This window comes from Fundulus heteroclitus, chromosome 21 (assembly GCF_011125445.2).
Source record: "Fundulus heteroclitus isolate FHET01 chromosome 21, MU-UCD_Fhet_4.1, whole genome shotgun sequence".
Taxonomy (NCBI): Eukaryota; Metazoa; Chordata; class Actinopteri; order Cyprinodontiformes; family Fundulidae; genus Fundulus; species Fundulus heteroclitus.
The window spans coordinates 11,905,079-11,921,869 of NC_046381.1; the positions used below are offsets into that span (position 1 = coordinate 11,905,079).

Here is a 16,791-nt window from a genome sequence, read left to right on the forward strand (position 1 = left end):
ATCTCTGTCTCTGACTGCCACAGTTTGCAACAGCTTATATATTATTTAAAATCAGTAACACCTCTGTGGCATCAATCCAGGCAGTGTCTAGTTAACGCTCTATTGTTTATGTCCTCACGACTGGCAGACTCAAGGCTAGCTGATGTACCATTGCCAATAGACTATAGAGTAAACTTTTTGGACCTGCGTTGAAAATGATATGTGTTTTCCTGGTCTCGTGGTTGTTTTAAAATTATCCCGGGTGGTTGGAACAGTCAGCTGACCTGTAAAATCAGCCGATGAGGCAAATTGATACAGCGTACATTGGATTAGCTTGTTAGCTTCCATCACTCAGAGGATGCGATTATCTTTCCAAAAAGCTCCTGGTAAAATGTTATCTGTCCAGGAAAAAGAAAGCTGTTACTGATAATAATTTTATAAAATGGTTAAAAAAAATGGAACTGGCCCTTTTAGTGAATTTTGTAAAACACATACTTCAGTGTGGTGTATGATGAGTGTAAGCACATGTTTACTGTAAACTTGTTGTTACTGAAATTACTATAAATCGTTTCATAAAACGTAACAAGAAGCCATTTTTAAAAACTGAGGAAATAAAAATAGAAAGCCGGGATCAAAAACCTATAATCTCCAGTTAAAGAGGTTACACATATTTATATGAGCCACATACAGTTTTGTAGTGTATTGGAACAGCAAAGCAGAAACAGAAAGTGATAAAAATAAACTGACTCGATACCCATCTTGTTTGAATGAACAGTCTCTATTTTTAATTGTAGTTTTATTTTAATTTGGAGAATAATGTCCTTGACTAGGTTTAATGTGCAACAGATTACATAAAAGTTCAAATGTTTTAAGCTTTTATTTCATTGAGCACAGCTCTCAGAATGCCAATTGTTTTTGCCAGAGGCATTGTAAGGTTATGAGTTGTGGCATGATAGAGATGACTGTGAGTTAACAGAAACAGAATAGGTTGTTTTAAAAAGTGTTTCCATTATGACTTTTTTAATGTCATGGCAGGGTGCTCCCCCTCCCACTTGTTCAGATTTATGTTGCAGAAAACTTTCATTTTCTTTGGGTGATGCATGGCATAAAAGTTTTGCACTTTTTATCTTTGATGCCGCTGGAAGTTGGCACCTCTCCACCACAGTTGTCTCCTGGGGGTTTTGTTGTTTTTTTTGGCTGACATTATGGCAGTTACAGTAAGAAAGGGATAACGCAATACGGGTGACAAAACAGCCACACAATACTGGCTTGGGCTATGAGTGGCATACAGTAGGCCGGCTCGTGCTCGCCCCACATGCATCTTGTACATTTGTTTGTAGGGAGAAAATTGTGTTCAGGATGTTCAGGCAATGTATACATTTTGAAAATGTATTGTTCAGAAGGGTGCATCTAAATACAATGTTCCACTGTATTTAGTACTCCAGCAAAACATGACAATGAAATTAATAGGTAAACCATTGTTGGCTAGATTTCTTTTTGATTGGCCGTCAAGTTTGCACGCATCTTAGGAGGGGTAAAGAAACTAGATCTGAGCAGACCATTACAAAGCCTTGTCTAGATTATTTAGCAGTTCTCTGACAAGCTCAAGGCGGTCCTGTATGTCTTTGGTGGCCTGTATGTCATCCTTAACCCGCAACTCAAGAACTTGCATAGAGTATTCAATATGTTTAATGGAAAAGACAATAGAAAAGAGAGAGAGGAGGGAGGAAAATGTGAGTTAATTGAAATCAACAGCGTCAGCGCTATACTCAACAATATCCCAATTGAATATTTTTCTAATATTACACAGTCCTAATTGATAATGATTTTAGATTACTGTCAATAAAAATACACACACACAGACCAATAGTTGTCTATCCAGGGGAGAGATTTGCTAAACGATCAACTGGAAAATCTATTAGCATTCCACCCTTGTGGACTCACTGTCTTGTTTGTTGACAGTGCTCTGGTCTTGTCCACGACGGAGAAATGGTTGGAACAAAGAACCTCCACCAATCTCTGAGAACCAGAAATCTGACTTGATTATTGCAGATAAAATACTTATTCAATCAATGACATGGAAATCTAATTTTTTTGTAATTTTTCACGATTTGGGATTAATATTATTTCTCTCGTAGTTACAATAAAACTACTATAAGAAAATTAGAGACTGTTAATTTTTACCTACGTGAGCAAATATACAAAAATTTGCACTTCCCCCGCTGTAAATTCAAAGGGATGTGGTAATATCTTCTCACTCACCCATGGACGATAATTGGTAAATTGGTAAATAATTAATAAATTCAGATTTGGGATTTTTTTTTTAATTCAGAGCTGAGCTGTTGCAACCTGGTACACCAGTTGCACAGTAATATTATTCCCTCACACATTGTCCTAGCAGAGCTCAGAGCCAAGTCGAGAGGATAAAGATCCAGACACAGATGAAAATGGAAACACCACTGCAAGACAGAGCCCAGGGGTATGTGCAACTTACATTTTCTGACACTCTGTAAATTCCTTCAATAGTCATTCTACTTTTTGGGTTTGAAAGTAAATCAAGTGTTTAAATTTCATGTTGACAGGTCATATATTACGTGACTGGCCAGATTCCCAAAGATCGCCCACCTCCATCCGGACTGGAAGACACCCCCGAACACAGGGAGCCCACACAGCCTCTAACACAGGTGTCAAATGTCAATGCTAATGACAGTTCTCCAAGCCAGCAACAGCAGATGCTGCCCATGTCTCCACCACCAAAATCACCCCCACCTGTTACACCTCCACCTATATCACCTAAACCCACTGGACTGAATGGATTCAAACTCCCACGAAAGCAAGTTAAACGTGCTGAGTCCTTGAAGACTAGTGCAGAAGTACAGAAGGAAAAAAAACTCAACAAAACAAACACTGAAAAGAAAACTAAACCAGCACCAGAGCACCATGCTCCCTCGATTAAAAATATAAAGCCTGAGCAAATATTAACCACAACTAGCAATCTTGTGAAAGAGGTGCCTAAGGTTCCTCCACCTAGAAAGACTGCAAGTGACAAATCTAATTTACCTCGAGCTAATGTTGAATATAGTGACGATGGCACCGGTCTTAGTCCTGACTTACCGGAAGAAGAAGCACCCCCACCACCAGACATTGCTTTTATGATCACTAACAAAAAGGTACAGCCACTGTCTTGTGGCGAGTACCAAGAACTGGTCAACGCCAAGAAAGGTAGTGTCCAGACAGTTACCGTTGGCAGTGCATCAAACAGAGCCAACAACATGGTCGATCACGCTGAGCCACAGGACAATAGCTTTAACAAGAAGCCTGTCATCATTATTTTTGATGAGCCAATGGATATCCGCTCAGCTTACAAGCGATTGTCTACCATATTTGAATGTGAAGAAGAAATGGAGAGAATGCTTGCAGCAGAGCGCATCGATGAAGAGAGCGAGGAGTCAGACACGGAGAGGAGCAGTGGGCTGCAGGTGAAAGCTGGAGGTGCAGAGTTTGTTGGTGGTGAAAAGACCATGTCCACACAGAGTACCGGTGAACACACAGCGTCATCGTCTTCATCCTCATCTTCCATATCTGATCTAACAGATGGCAGAGTGAACACAGAGACAAATGGAGATGCCAAACAAGATGGGAAAAAGAAGTTCAAGTTTAAGTTTCCCAAGAAGCAGCTAGCAGCCCTGACCCAAGCAATTCGAACAGGCAACAAGTCTGGCAAGAAGACCTTACAGGTGGTGGTGTATGAAGACGAGGAAGAATCTGATGGTACAGTCCGAGAGCACAAGGAAGCAAAGAGATTTGAGATTGCACGCTCAAAATCTTTTGCAGAGACCAGCAAGGGATCAGTGTCTATCACACAGAAAGACCAGAACTCAGACAGCCTTTGCAGAACCAATGAGATTCGGAAGAATACCTACAAGACTCTAAACAGTCTTGAGGAAACCATCAAACAGCTAGAAACCACAATTAGTGAAATGGGACCACCCTCCCCGGATGAGCCAATCAGCGCTGAAGACACTAATGCAAAAACTGGGAAAGACTCGGATATAGTTGGGTTGAAGAGATCATCTTCTCTCCCTACCTCTAGAGCACATGGGTCTAAAGTAGCCAGCAAAGGTTTGTTGGAGAAGAAGAAAAAACCTCATCTCCTTCCTCGCCCTGTTGCCGCCCCTTCTACCACCAACATCGGCAACACCGTCCTCAGTGTGCCCACCACCGTACAACAGGTCTCTCTCTAGCTATTGTTGCTCCAGGAGATTTTGGGTCCTTCTCTTTCCCTTTCCAACCTACCTTCAACCCTAACCACTGAAAATACAGGGTCTTTAATCCACTCCGCAGGTCCTCAGAAATGTTGGAGTAACCCCCGTGGCTCTCTGCCACTATGAAATCATGGTGACATGATTGGGGTGGCATTTTTATGGGTTCCTGACTAGCATCTTCCTCCTGCAGTTTATTGCTAAACCTTTGAGGTTTTCACCAAGTGGCGCACTGATCATCAGAGACATTGTCACGATGGTCGTTACTTCCTTATTCTCGACTGCATGCACTGTATATACTGACTTTCAGATTTATGGTCATTCTGGATGCATGGTCTTTCACTGGTGCAGATTTTTTTTTTGAGGTGTAAAACTTTTTCCCATGTTTCGACTTCTCATACTTCCTATTTGGTCTGTGTTTTTTTTTTTCTACCCTTTTTTTATTTCTTGTTTTGTTTTTCGTTTGGATCCCCTTGCAGAACACCAATGCCGCTTCCCCCACTAGTCGGATGCCGGTCCCTTTGTCTGCGAAGTCCAGACAGTCGCCGGCTACAACAGACAAAGCTGGAAAACAGCAAAAACTGCAGGACGGTCAGAGGCAGTTTCGACAGGTAGTTTTACTATAGGGGCTTACCGGAGACTAGCAGAATAGGTTAATGAAAGCATGAAGCGTATATGGGGGATGGGTGGGGGGAGACTACCAAAGCTGTGAGATTTCACGTGTGAAAAATAAAAACTAAAGCCACGATGGTGGCATCTGTGGATCTGTTCTTGTTTCTCTCGAATCTGCAAAGACACAAAGGCATGTTTGACACTTGACTGTTACCCCTTAACATCACTGTACTGTATGCTTCTGCATGTACACACTGCTCATGGTTTTCACTGTGTTGGTGGCTATACAAAACAATAATGGAGAAAGGCAAAGAAAAGTGGATTCTTGTGTTGTCATCATCTCAGTTGTCATCACATCTCCAGGTTTCCATCACAGCCGAGTTCCTAAACAGTGTCGCCAAATCCTAAGATCCTTCTGGCAATGGTTGAATATAGATTTAACTGATTTTATTGTTTGGCTCCTACCTTCTCGTATTGCTACTCTGCTCAAACCCAACATTACTGCTCAGCTTCCTTAACCCCACGGTGATGCGTTTTCTTACCATCAGGACTTGGCGTAACCTACTCACATTGCACCATCCATTCAGTGGCATACGATCCAACGTTTTCCCCTTTCTGATATCACTCTTCAAACCCCTAACACTTTTTTCCTATATACTCAACCTCCTTATGTGCATCTTTGCCTTCTCAATTTCCTTCGACAGCCTCGAGCGACGCCTAACAATCCCTCTAACACAGAGACATACTCCTGTCTGCCATTGTGCAGTCTAACCTTTGCACTGTTTTCTGTCTTGGTAACGTGTCTCTCAGTTCTAGAAAAAACAAAACAAAATTTCCATATACAGCAGGGGAAATAAGTATTGAACACAGTTAATATATTCATGAAAAGGCTATTGACATTTAAACAGATGTCCATAACAACCGGAACCATCCACACAAACAGAAAATCAAAACAAATCAGTTCACAACTAAGCCATTGCTATGAATTTGATTTACATTCAAATTTGAAAATGCTTTAGTTATCCCACTGGAAATTTATTTTGTTGTGACACAACCTAGGCAAGATTATTTGAAGGGTCGTTGTACATGGTTATAGATGTGGGCAAGACAGACTGCGGTCTCTATTACAGTGGATCTGAAGACACATCTGACTGATGTCACGCAGTTATCGTATTACAGTCTTGCTCACGGTTATCCATTATCTCTACATTTTATGAACCCTCCTTTGTTTTAAAATCATCTGTAGAGGCTCAGTTGGGGTCGTAACCCAGATGTGGAAAGAACATAACCCCTAGAACATGTAAGATTTGACCTCATGCACCTTTTGCCTCCATACAGAAGACATCTTGAAGTTGTCATCATCAACAAAGACCCTCGTATTTGACACATATCAATTGGCACATTCAATACTTTTACCTTGTGTAATTTCCCATTATTTCCCATAACTTTATTTGGAGATTTATTTGTTTTGATTTTCTCAAATGTGTTGATATCCTTGGTTGTTGCCAGATAAAAGACCCATTGAGATCCAAGACCAATTTCACAATGGTGGTCTGGCCAAGACAGACAACAATAACAAAGCAGCCATTAAAATATATGCTCTAAAGTGAGAGCAATTCGACGAATAAAATGCAGGAGTCATAAAAATTTGAATAAAAGTAACAATTAAGATTTAAAACACAGGCACCGTGGTTGAAATTCTCGTGGTGTGAGTTTGGTGTTTACAGGCCCACTAGAATAGTATAAAATAGTATATTGACCTAGAAACCTTGACCTAAGTGTCACATGTTCAATGCTTGTCTTCCTTGCTGTGTGTTGGTTTTGGTGTCTTTTAGTTCTGCCTTTTTGATTTTAATGTTTGTGCAGCCATACTGTTTGTCCATGTGAATAACTTTTTTTTATTGCCTTGCCTTTTACATGTGTTGTGTGACCAGTTCTCTTTTTTTGTGACAACCAGTATCTGTTTTGGCATCTGTTTGCAGGCTAATGGAAGTGCTAAAAGAGTGGGAGGGGATCATAAAACTACTTCCCCCACTATACCCGTCTCTAAAATCCCTGCTTTTTATCCTAGCCCTGCTAAAGGCAGCTCCCAGTCTGCGCTAAACTCAGATGCTACTAATCCCATTAACCCGTCTTCTTCCGCTCCTCACTCTGCGACAAAGTCCTCCGTTCTGTGCTCTCACACCCCCCGTATCAGTTCCATGCCCTCATCCCATATCCCCTCACTGTCTAACGGATCCCTCAAACTTCCCGCACCTTCACAACACACAGGTAAAGCTCTCTCGTTCTCCTCACAGACTCAGAACGGTCGAGTGCACTCCTCCTCCTCCTCCTCCTCCTCCTCTTCATTCTCCTCCTTCTCCCCCTCCCCTCTGTCTCCCACACCGTTGGGCCCAGGTGGAAAGAGCATCCGCACCATACACACCCCCAGCTTCACCAGCTACAGATCGCACAACGGCAGCAGCGGCAAATCCTCCACCCCAACAACCACAGCAGCTAAGGACACAACTTAGCCACATTATCGCCCCGCGTGCTTTACAGCACCGCAGGTAGACCTGAATATATTCCATGTAACATACTTTTGGTTGTTGTTGTTTTTTTTTTCTGTTGTTTGAAAGTTGTTATTTTTTGTTTTGTTTTTTTAAAAGTATTTTTTAAAGTTATGCACTCCCTCTGAATATATTTCAGCACTGGCATTTGCGCACTGTTTCTTTCCGCTCATTTTCAGTTCTCTTTTATCCTGTGTCAGAGGTGCACCCACATTATCATTTTCATTTTAATGTATCTAAGACACCATTGTAGTTTGACTAGTTGAAGTGAATGGTTATAATTGTGCTGAAAATTGATGTTTGTTTGTTTTTTGTTTTTTGCAGTAGCCATGAATAGGGAATATAGAGTTAATTTACAATCAGAATATCATGTAAATTCTTTTAATTTTTAAAAAAGAGAGAAAGAGATTTAATAGCTAGTATATTTAATCCTCTATATTTCCTACGTTCTGGACAAAAAGTAACGGCTTCTAATGAATTTATACAAAGGTTTAAGATGAAACTCGTGATTAACTTAGTTTTCCTAGAGTATTTTTTTATTTTTCACCTATATGAACTGCCAGCTTCTTTAACAGATTGTCAGACATTCATTAATGCGAGTTTTAATTTTTATTGTGCCTATTTGCCAAAGTGGTTGTATACTGACTCACTTCATGCCTGACTACAATCATGTGCTTTTGGAAAACCTATGCGCACTCTTCTCGCCGTGACGGCTGGCGTCAGTGGTCAAACGTCGTGTTAACATATGATCTGTGATGAAAAAACAAACCGGTGAATTTGGTTCAACCACATGTACATACCAGCAAACGCTCCTACTAAGAAAAAAATCTGTAGTTTTTTAACATACCAAAGTTTATTTGTATGCATGCCTTTGAAATACTTTAAGAGAGTGATGTAAAAGAGACAAAATATGTTTGCACAGATAGATTTTTGTAAATATTTTGGTTTTTTTCTTTCTCTGTTTTTTTTTTTTTTTTGTAAAGCTTTAAATCATGATATAAATGAACAATGTGGTAAAAGGCAAACGTGTGTTGGAGTAGCAAAAGCAAATAAAGACCTGCATGCTTCACTGAGTTTTTGTAACTTTTTTTTATATAGCTACATATATCATGTGTTGCTTCCTGCTTAACATGGAAACGTGCACACGTGGTGAAACCAGCGTGTGAGCGTGTGTGTGCGTGCGTGTGTGTGTGTGTGTTAATATAAAGGATGACACACCACACACCTCCTGCTAGACTTCTCACTTCTGCTTGGCTTTGTCGGTTTCTCACTCAAACACCGAAGTCCTCCAAGTCTTAGAGCGTACATTTCAGAACGTGGCTCCAGCCACAGTTACAGGTAAGATTCTTGGAAACCTAAATGCTTTAAAAATAGCTCTTAAAGTGTGAATATTGTGAGTGAATATTGGCTACTTTTTTCTATATTTGTTTGAACGCCATACTTTGTGACAAATAACCTCAGAAAGTTTGACCAAGTCATGCAGAATTGATGCGCGATTTAAAGAAGTATTTATTTAGACGGCTCTGATAATCGATGTCACCGTTAATCGCAGACATTCTCAGTGAGACAGAGGAAAAGATTTAAGAGGTAGAGGGGAACTTTAGCCTGTCAAATGTATCCTGCTTATAAAGAGAGAACCGAGGAGTTCCTCTTTCTTGACAGGTGACCTTTTCTTATCACGTTTTTCAGACATTTTGCGTCGTTATAGCAGCCGATTTTGGATGAAATGTCCTGGTTCACTGTCATCCCGAAGGTGTTCCATCAGGTTAAGGTCCGGGCTTTGTATAGGACAGTTAAGGTCCTCCACACTGAACTCGGTCAATTCAAGAATCTTTCTTCTCAATATGCGTTACAATAATGACGTTTTGGTGAGACGCCAGCTGAGAATGTACATAGATTATACATAACATGCAGACGCATCAAGACATGATGTTTTCGCCCTTTCTCTTTTTGGATTCCACCAACAACACCTCCTGCGAAAGTTAAAGAGTGCAAATAATATGTGTCATTTTGGAAATGGAAAGAGCCATCTTTAGAGGGTTTCTACATGGGTGGGAGCATGTAATTGTCAAAAATGCCCTTTTAGCTCTTTCAGCATTAAGAGTCTCTCTCACTGGAAGTAAAGAACCAACTTCAGACCAACCTTTGTGTTGCACATGGTGATGCAAGATTTGGAAGTCGTTGTCTGGCCACAAAAACCCATGGCACGATGCTCTCGTCACACTGTTCACGAGCTAATCTGAAATCCACATGGATGTATGGAGGCATGCGGCTGCTGACTGCAGATGACTGCTGAGCCTCTTCTACTTTGTTATGATACTTATATTTGACCATTTCAAAAAAGTGAACCAGGGCAGCCGTCCACTTTATGTTCGAATTCTAATGTATAAAAGATGTTTGTTAGGTTAAAAAACAATTTTTAGAATAAAAGAAAAAATCAATTGAACCCAACCAACACCTTTTTGTGTGTCAAGTTGAAATCAAATGTTAATGTAAAGTGAAAAACTGCCCTGCCTGGTTCACTTTTTTCGTCATTTTTGTGGCACTAGTGGCCTTCAATAAAAGGAGGCTGACAGTAAAGGGGGCTGAGAGAGAGAGAGAGAGAGAGAGAGAGAGAGAGAGAGAGAGGGGGAAGACATGCGGCAAAGGTCCAGAGGCCAGAGTTAAACCCAGGACTGCCGCATCAAGGACTGAGGCCCCGTATGGGTCACATGCTACCCTCGCATCCTGGTTCACTTTTTTTAAATGGCAGCTTACTTCATCGGTGACATCCAGTCACGGGTGCCACATTGAGCTTCCGAGAGCAACCCGTTCCTTCACAAGTATTTGTACAAGTAGTCTTCAGGCCTTGGTGGCCATTAAAGTACAGTAATTGAAACACCCCAATTCAATAATTTGGAGGGACTACTCCACACTTTTGACAACATAGTGTATGTTTTTTATATTAGATTTGGTTGCATCCTGATACATTTTTTTTTCTCTTTTCCCAAACAATTCCTTCTGATATATTGCAGAGAGCAAAAGCAAAAGAGGTTTTGACTTCTAACTTCTAAAGCACAGAAAATCCAGCATGGTTAGGAGGTGAACGGCCAGGGAAATGAAGAAGGAGCCTAATACCCAATATATTGAGTATATGATTGATTGCTTTATTGATTGCTTTATTAAACAGACTCATGGTCCAAAAAGATAAAAGAAAAGAAACATTTAAAACAAATAGAATAAATAATAATAAATAAATCTTATAAAAGACTGCAGTACATGTAATGAGTATATGCTCCCAACAGACCGACATTTTGCATTAAAAGTCCTTTTTGGTTAGTCTCAGGTAATGTTTTAATTTTCTGAGAATTTGTTTGTGTTAGCTGTGAGCCATAATTACCTAAATCAGCAGAAATAAACAATATTATTCAGATTTCTTAAGACAAGCCTGTGTTCTGAGAGTGATTATAACTGCGTTATGCTTTATTTTGCACTAGAATGATCCTTCCTATGACAGCTATGAATATTTCTATGGGGGATCGGACTGAAGGGCTCAACAGAACACCTCTGCCACTGTGGGATATCGTCCTCTCCATGTTTTACATGCTGATCTTCATCTTCGCCGTGCCTGGGAACTCCTTGGCGCTGTGGGCATTCTGCCACCAGAAGGGCTCCTCCCCCTCTAAGGTCTTCCTGAGACACCTGTCCATTGCGGACATCTGTTATGTCCTCCTTCTACCCATGCGGATAGTTTACCACCTGTCCAACCGCCACTGGCCCTTCGGGGACATCCTCTGCCAGCTGTCGGGCTTTCTCTTTCACCTGAACATGTACTGCAGCCTCTACCTGATGAGTTTCATCAGCCTGGACAGACTGCTGGCTGTGAGTTTTCCTCTAAAGTCCCAGGTGGTAAGGAAGCCTTTGCACGCAAATATAGGTGTTGCCATCCTATGGATGATTGTTACCGTGTCCATGATGCCATCGCTTTTCTCAAAAAAGAACCAAAGCAACGCAGGCAACTGCACCATGCTGTACCTTGAAAAAACCTCATCCAAAGCACTGATCTCCACCATGGTTGCTTTTCTTATTCCCTTCACCACCATAGTCATCGCCTATATAGTGATTCTCCTGAAGCTGAGGAACCTGAAGCAACAGGAAGAGCGTCCGGTGAAAGACAAGGCTATGAAAATGATTGTAATCGTAGTGATGATCTTCCTGTTTGCATTTGTCCCCTATCACATATGCAGGGTGATATACACTCAGGAAATAGCTGGAAGCATGGAGTCATTGAAACGGGCCAATCAGGTCACGTCTGCGCTGACCTGCATCGGAGGTGTACTGGATCCTGTGATGTATTTCTTCTTGAACAAAGTTTACAGGAGTACATTTCTTCATCTGTTCTGTAAACCTAGGAGACGTGGTCTTTAAGTGCGTCTCTGTCGGACATTTTAAAGATTTCTATATATATATTTTTTTTTTTCTGTTCTCATACTTTTACTGAGTTTCCTAAAATGAGTATTTCCTGTTTTACTCATGTTAAGGTTTCTTGAGGTAGGCCTATACTTAATGTGTTTGCTGCTTTAAATACTTTGTTCTTGGAGAGGCACTCGTGTGCGAAAGAAGCTATAGAAATAAAGTTTTGCTTATTTATTTACTTTTTTTTACTTGAAGTGTACTTAGATTTTGTTTATCCTGCAACAATCAGAAAGCATCCTTCTAAACTCACGCAGTGAAAAACCCAAGAGCAGGTCAAACATTTACGCACTTCGCTTCTGATTGACCTACAACTCTGGGCTGCTTGATTAGTTTTAGAGGGCATTGCAAAGGTTTTCATACCCCTTGCAAGTTTCTATACTTTGTCATATACAAGTAAACTCTTTTATTGAAGTTTGATGTTTTAGAGAAAGCGAAAGGAAAATAAAATGCATACCTATCAATATTGTTTTATGAATAAAAATCTGAAAAGTTTGCCATTTTCTTGTGTTCAGCCCCCTGATATGTTTAGCCTGTTGCTGGAATTACAGGTGCAGTTCTTTTGAGGTATGTCTCTGACAGCTCTGCAGATCTAGAAACCAAACATTTTTATATATTTCTCTTTGTAAAATAGCTCAATCTACCTCAGATGGAACAGAGAACACCAGTGAACATCACACGTGAAAGACTTTCCTCGAACGGGTTTTATTAAATGGACAAGTGTGATTATTTAAAGACTTCCTTGTCTAAAATGAACACATTGCACTTTGTTTTTGCCAATGGGTTAGGGTTAGGGTTATAAGTTATAAGTCATCTAATATTGTGTGTTTTAAATATCCAACATTGCCTAATTGAATAATAAAGTGCTTTGATATGCAACAGAGAAAAGTGTTTGCTTTCTGTTTATCCCTATCATAAACAAAGAATACATTATAATTAGTGTTGCACCGATACCAGTATCGGCCGGGGCGCCGATACCGCACTAAAATGGTGGTATCGGTATCGGCGAGTACCAACAAATAGGTCACAGATACCATTTTGATGTTTGTATGTCACTTGAACGCAGCCTTCTCTCTTCCAACACTCACTAGTTCTACTGGATTCACTTTGTATTAGTCTTTTTTCCTGCTTTAATAAGGTAGCAGCTTGACAATGCCATGATAGCAATTATTTTACATCCAAGTAGTATGCTGTTCTTCATATTATACACACACACATAAATTTCAAAGTAATGGTATCGGTATGGTATCGGTATCGGCGGATACTACAGAGCCAGGTATCGGGTATCGGGTATCGGGTATCGGGTATCGGTATCAGGGCCAAAAAATGGCATCGGCGCAACACTAATTATAATCATGCTTCACAGTTCTGTAAGTGTGCTCTCTGTGAGTTTCACAGGGATGTGGTCAGTACTTCTTCCTTTTGAAAACCAACATGTTCCAAATAATACAGCACATTGCTGTGTGTAAGAAAACTGCAATTATGGTGGTGTGTAATCTGGTACCAATGCCTAGATTTATATTTATATATATATATATATATATATATATATATAGATAGATAGATAGATAGATAGAGAGAGAGAGAGAGAGAGAGAGAGAGAGAGAGAGAGAGATAAAACATTAGGCCTATTGTAATGTTCTGGTTTTGTTTTTGAGTCATGTTCCTCTCCTGCTTTGGGTTCTCTGCTTGCTTTGAGTTTGTGTCCTGTCTGGGTTTTTATTTACTGTTTGGTTTATCTTGTTTTGTCATCTGTCTTAGTCTTAGCTTTGTTTTCTGTTTTGGGTTTTTACTTTAGAGTGATTTTGTTTCTCAGTAAGTTTGGTGTGGTTTCTGTCCACTTGTCCTGTTAGCTTTGGTTTCTGGTTTATTTCTTGTTTTGATCTTCTGCACTGATGTCTGGTCTGGTTGCCCACTCTGCACACCTGCATTGCTCCACCCCTGTTGCAATCATCTCTGACTGGTTCCACCTGCTTCCTCCTCCATATAAACAGTTGAGACCAGACATCAGTGCCAGGTCGTCTTGTTGAATGTCGGTGAGTCTCCTCCTGCAAATTTCTGTTTGTTGGTTTGCTTTTGGATTTTTAACCCCCTGTTTTCCAGAAACCTGAGCCATTCAGTCCTGCCTGTTCCTGCCCTGCTCGTCCGTCTATTTTTATACCGTCTTTTGGTTCGACGGTCTCTTTTGGATTTTTCCCTGTTTGTTTTTGATTTTGTTATTAAAGAGCCTTTCCTTTGAACAAACCTCTGCTGGTCTGGTTGAATTCTGGGTCCCCTGCCTCTGATCATTACACCTATAACCATTTTGCTTAATATTACAACGAACAGGCTTAATGTCAAACACTCTGTGAACATAAACATTAAGAGTACACTAACCAGTGGTTTGTTGTAAACAATCTGTTGACCAGTCAGCTGAAAAAAAGGATACCTTTTTTTTAGATCTGTGCCAGACATAATGTAAGAGACTCAGGTAATCTGTACGTTTTCCTTTTAGACCTTGGTGCTGCCTTTTGCATTATAATTTTCTGTTCTGGTCATATCTGACAGGGTGAAGCTTCCCTGTTCAGATTTAAGGATACTTTTTGCTGTAGCTCCCCTCACATGTGGAGTTTCTCAGGTGTCCATTGTGGGCCGTTTCCTGTTCTCATTGTATATGACGATTTTAGGACCTATCATTGCATAACCTAATGTGTCTTCTCATTTTTATGTATATGGATTACAAATCTATATACCCTTAAAAATGTTCTAACAGAACTTGCAGTCTTTATCGACGTTCGTAGATAAGATCAAATCATGGATGAACTTGAACTTTCTTAACTTAAATAGAAGCAATGCTGACATTACTTTTATTTGGATGACTTGCACGAGAAAAACCTCATTCTCCTTTTTGGTTCTTTGTTCCTTTTAACAAATCTTTTAAGATAAATGTTAGTGGGATAATATACATTTCTAGAAATGTTGACAATTGTTTTAGAAGGCAATGCAATCACATTTTTCTTAGACTATTAGCCAATGTGAAGCCACATTCTTTATCATCCTACTTTTCTAATGTGCATTCTGATTTACTTCATCTGTGTTTATAACAGTTTAGACAGCTTGCCTGGTTTTTGTGGTGCCTTTTTTAAACAGCTTATATTGACATATGACAGTTATAAGTAAGGAACTCTCTGTATTTTTGACCTTTAGAAAATACTTACTAAACTTTAGGACAGACAGCTAAACTCAGGTGAAACTGTGAAACATCAAAATTATTGAATATGTCTAATTTGCAGATTGATTGCTAACAAGGTGAGAGAGCAATTGGTGAATGGCAGTCGCCTTGGGGAAGGGGGGGGGGTCATTCAGTCATCCTTTGCATTAAACTGATCTCATGGAATATGTTGAGACATAAGAATATTACACCAGAACAGAAAATGATCTGCATCATGCTATTTTGCAAGTCTGTCTTTTTTTGAGTAGTGTACCACAGAAAAAATTAACCACCAATGCAGACCTAGCTCAAGACTTGCAGCAGGTGGGTGCGTGCGAGTGCATCTGTACACACGGTGAGGTAAATATTTCTGTGCAATCCTCCATCTGAAACATCTGAGAAATCATTTGTCCTAAAAAGAAAAGGTGTGTACACCCATGAGAACTGTAGCCAAACGTGATAAAAGTGGCTTAATGAACACAGCCTGTTAAAACTGCAGATCTTAATTCTTCTTACACACACTTGTGGTCGTCTTAAAAAAGCCGTGCAGAAGCAAAAGCCAAAAATAGGTGATCCATTAAGCAAGAATGGGTCACTTTCTGGCAGCCTAACAAACCAGGGTGACTTGCAAGTTATACCGATGGTTAGCAGTGCAACGGTGAAAATGCGCATGTGCAAAATCATTGTGTTTACTGATAAAAGCCTTCAAAATGTACCATTTTTCATATATTCTTCAGTGCGCTATGAAATCATGTTTTTTTTTTAGATAAAACTCTACAAAGAAGAATAATGTCTTGCTTTTTGCAGCTCTTAGTCACCGTTTCTAGTGCTGAATTAAATCTCAATATAATAGGATGCTGATAATTTACATGCACACAAAGTATCCTACTATAGCTTCCTCGAGTAGGAAAACACTGAGAGTGCAACACCAACCACTTTAAAAAAAATCAAGAACAACATCTTTTCGTGGGGGTAGGGGTTAAACATCTGATCTCTTTTTCACAAGCTCTAAAGAGCAAACGGAAACAGAATTCGACTTCAAAGAAATTTCCTGGAACATCATTTGAACAAATACCAAAATGTGGAACTAAAAGGCCTCTATTGGTTATTTTTTCATTCTGAATGTATTCTCAACTATTTGAAATGAGTAAGGCAGTACCTTGTGGCTTACACGTTTTCTCATGTTACAACCCCATTGTGTCCTTATACAACAGACAAACACAGAGCAGCGCATAATTGTAAAGTGGAAAAATAATGATGCTTAGTGAAAAAAAATAATTACAATAGTTCAGGGTGTATATGTCATTTGGTACCATTACTCTAATAGACTAAATACAGGGAAAACCCTGACAAAAGATTGTGTTAAAGCCTAAAAAGGCCCAAAAGTGCCATGTAGTATTGCCTTCCAGGAGCTGGTAGCTGCTGGATCTCCTGCTACCCCTGTGCTCCAAGTAAGCCTCAGCTTTGTTGCTGGATCTCCTGCTACCCCTGTGTTCCAAGAACTCTCTCTCTCTGTTGCACGCACCTCTGGATCCACACCAGCCCTGCACCTCTGAGAACTCTCTCCGGTCCTCCAGCTCCCATCCACATCCTTCTGCTCCTGCTCAGTCGAGACTCTGTTTTTTTTCACTCCACTATCCTCTCTTCAATAAAACTCTCATAAAACTAGCTCAGTGTGTGTGACTGAATTTGGGTTCATCAGACAAATCCTGACAGCAACAAGATGTGAAATTTTTATTTTAACAAA

At 40.1% G+C, this 16,791-nt stretch overlaps 2 protein-coding genes across 27 annotated transcripts in view; both read left to right on the top strand.

Moving 5' to 3' along the window:
• si:ch211-285f17.1 (sickle tail protein) overlaps positions 1 to 8,475 on the top strand; it is a 175,262-nt gene extending 166,787 nt beyond the window's left edge. For 10 of the 26 annotated variants that reach the window (XM_036125273.1, XM_036125264.1, XM_036125270.1 and 7 more), the window contains 4 exons: positions 2,378 to 2,458; positions 2,562 to 4,211; positions 4,709 to 4,852; positions 6,836 to 8,475. In XM_036125273.1, the coding sequence (XP_035981166.1) occupies positions 2,378 to 2,458; positions 2,562 to 4,211; positions 4,709 to 4,852; positions 6,836 to 7,366 (2,406 nt within the window). In that variant the 3' untranslated portion in view covers positions 7,367 to 8,475. The remainder of the gene's footprint in view (positions 1 to 2,377; positions 2,459 to 2,561; positions 4,212 to 4,708; positions 4,853 to 6,835) is intronic. The other 16 variants (XM_036125285.1, XM_036125286.1, XM_036125291.1 and 13 more) reach the window with 12 other exon arrangements.
• A 1,546-nt stretch (positions 8,476 to 10,021) lies between these two features.
• On the top strand, positions 10,022 to 12,742 carry LOC105918132 (uracil nucleotide/cysteinyl leukotriene receptor). The gene has a single exon (XM_021310917.2). It carries the CDS (start codon positions 10,880 to 10,882, stop codon positions 11,807 to 11,809), a length of 930 nt encoding a protein of 309 aa, XP_021166592.2. The 5' UTR covers positions 10,022 to 10,879; the 3' UTR covers positions 11,810 to 12,742.
• The last annotated feature ends 4,049 nt before the right edge of the window (positions 12,743 to 16,791 follow it).

What these genes read in the sequence shown, in the direction of transcription:
- LOC105918132 (XM_021310917.2), top strand. Translation starts at nt 10,880, where the DNA reads ATGATCCTTCCTATGACAGCTATGAATATTTCTATGGGGGATCGGACT.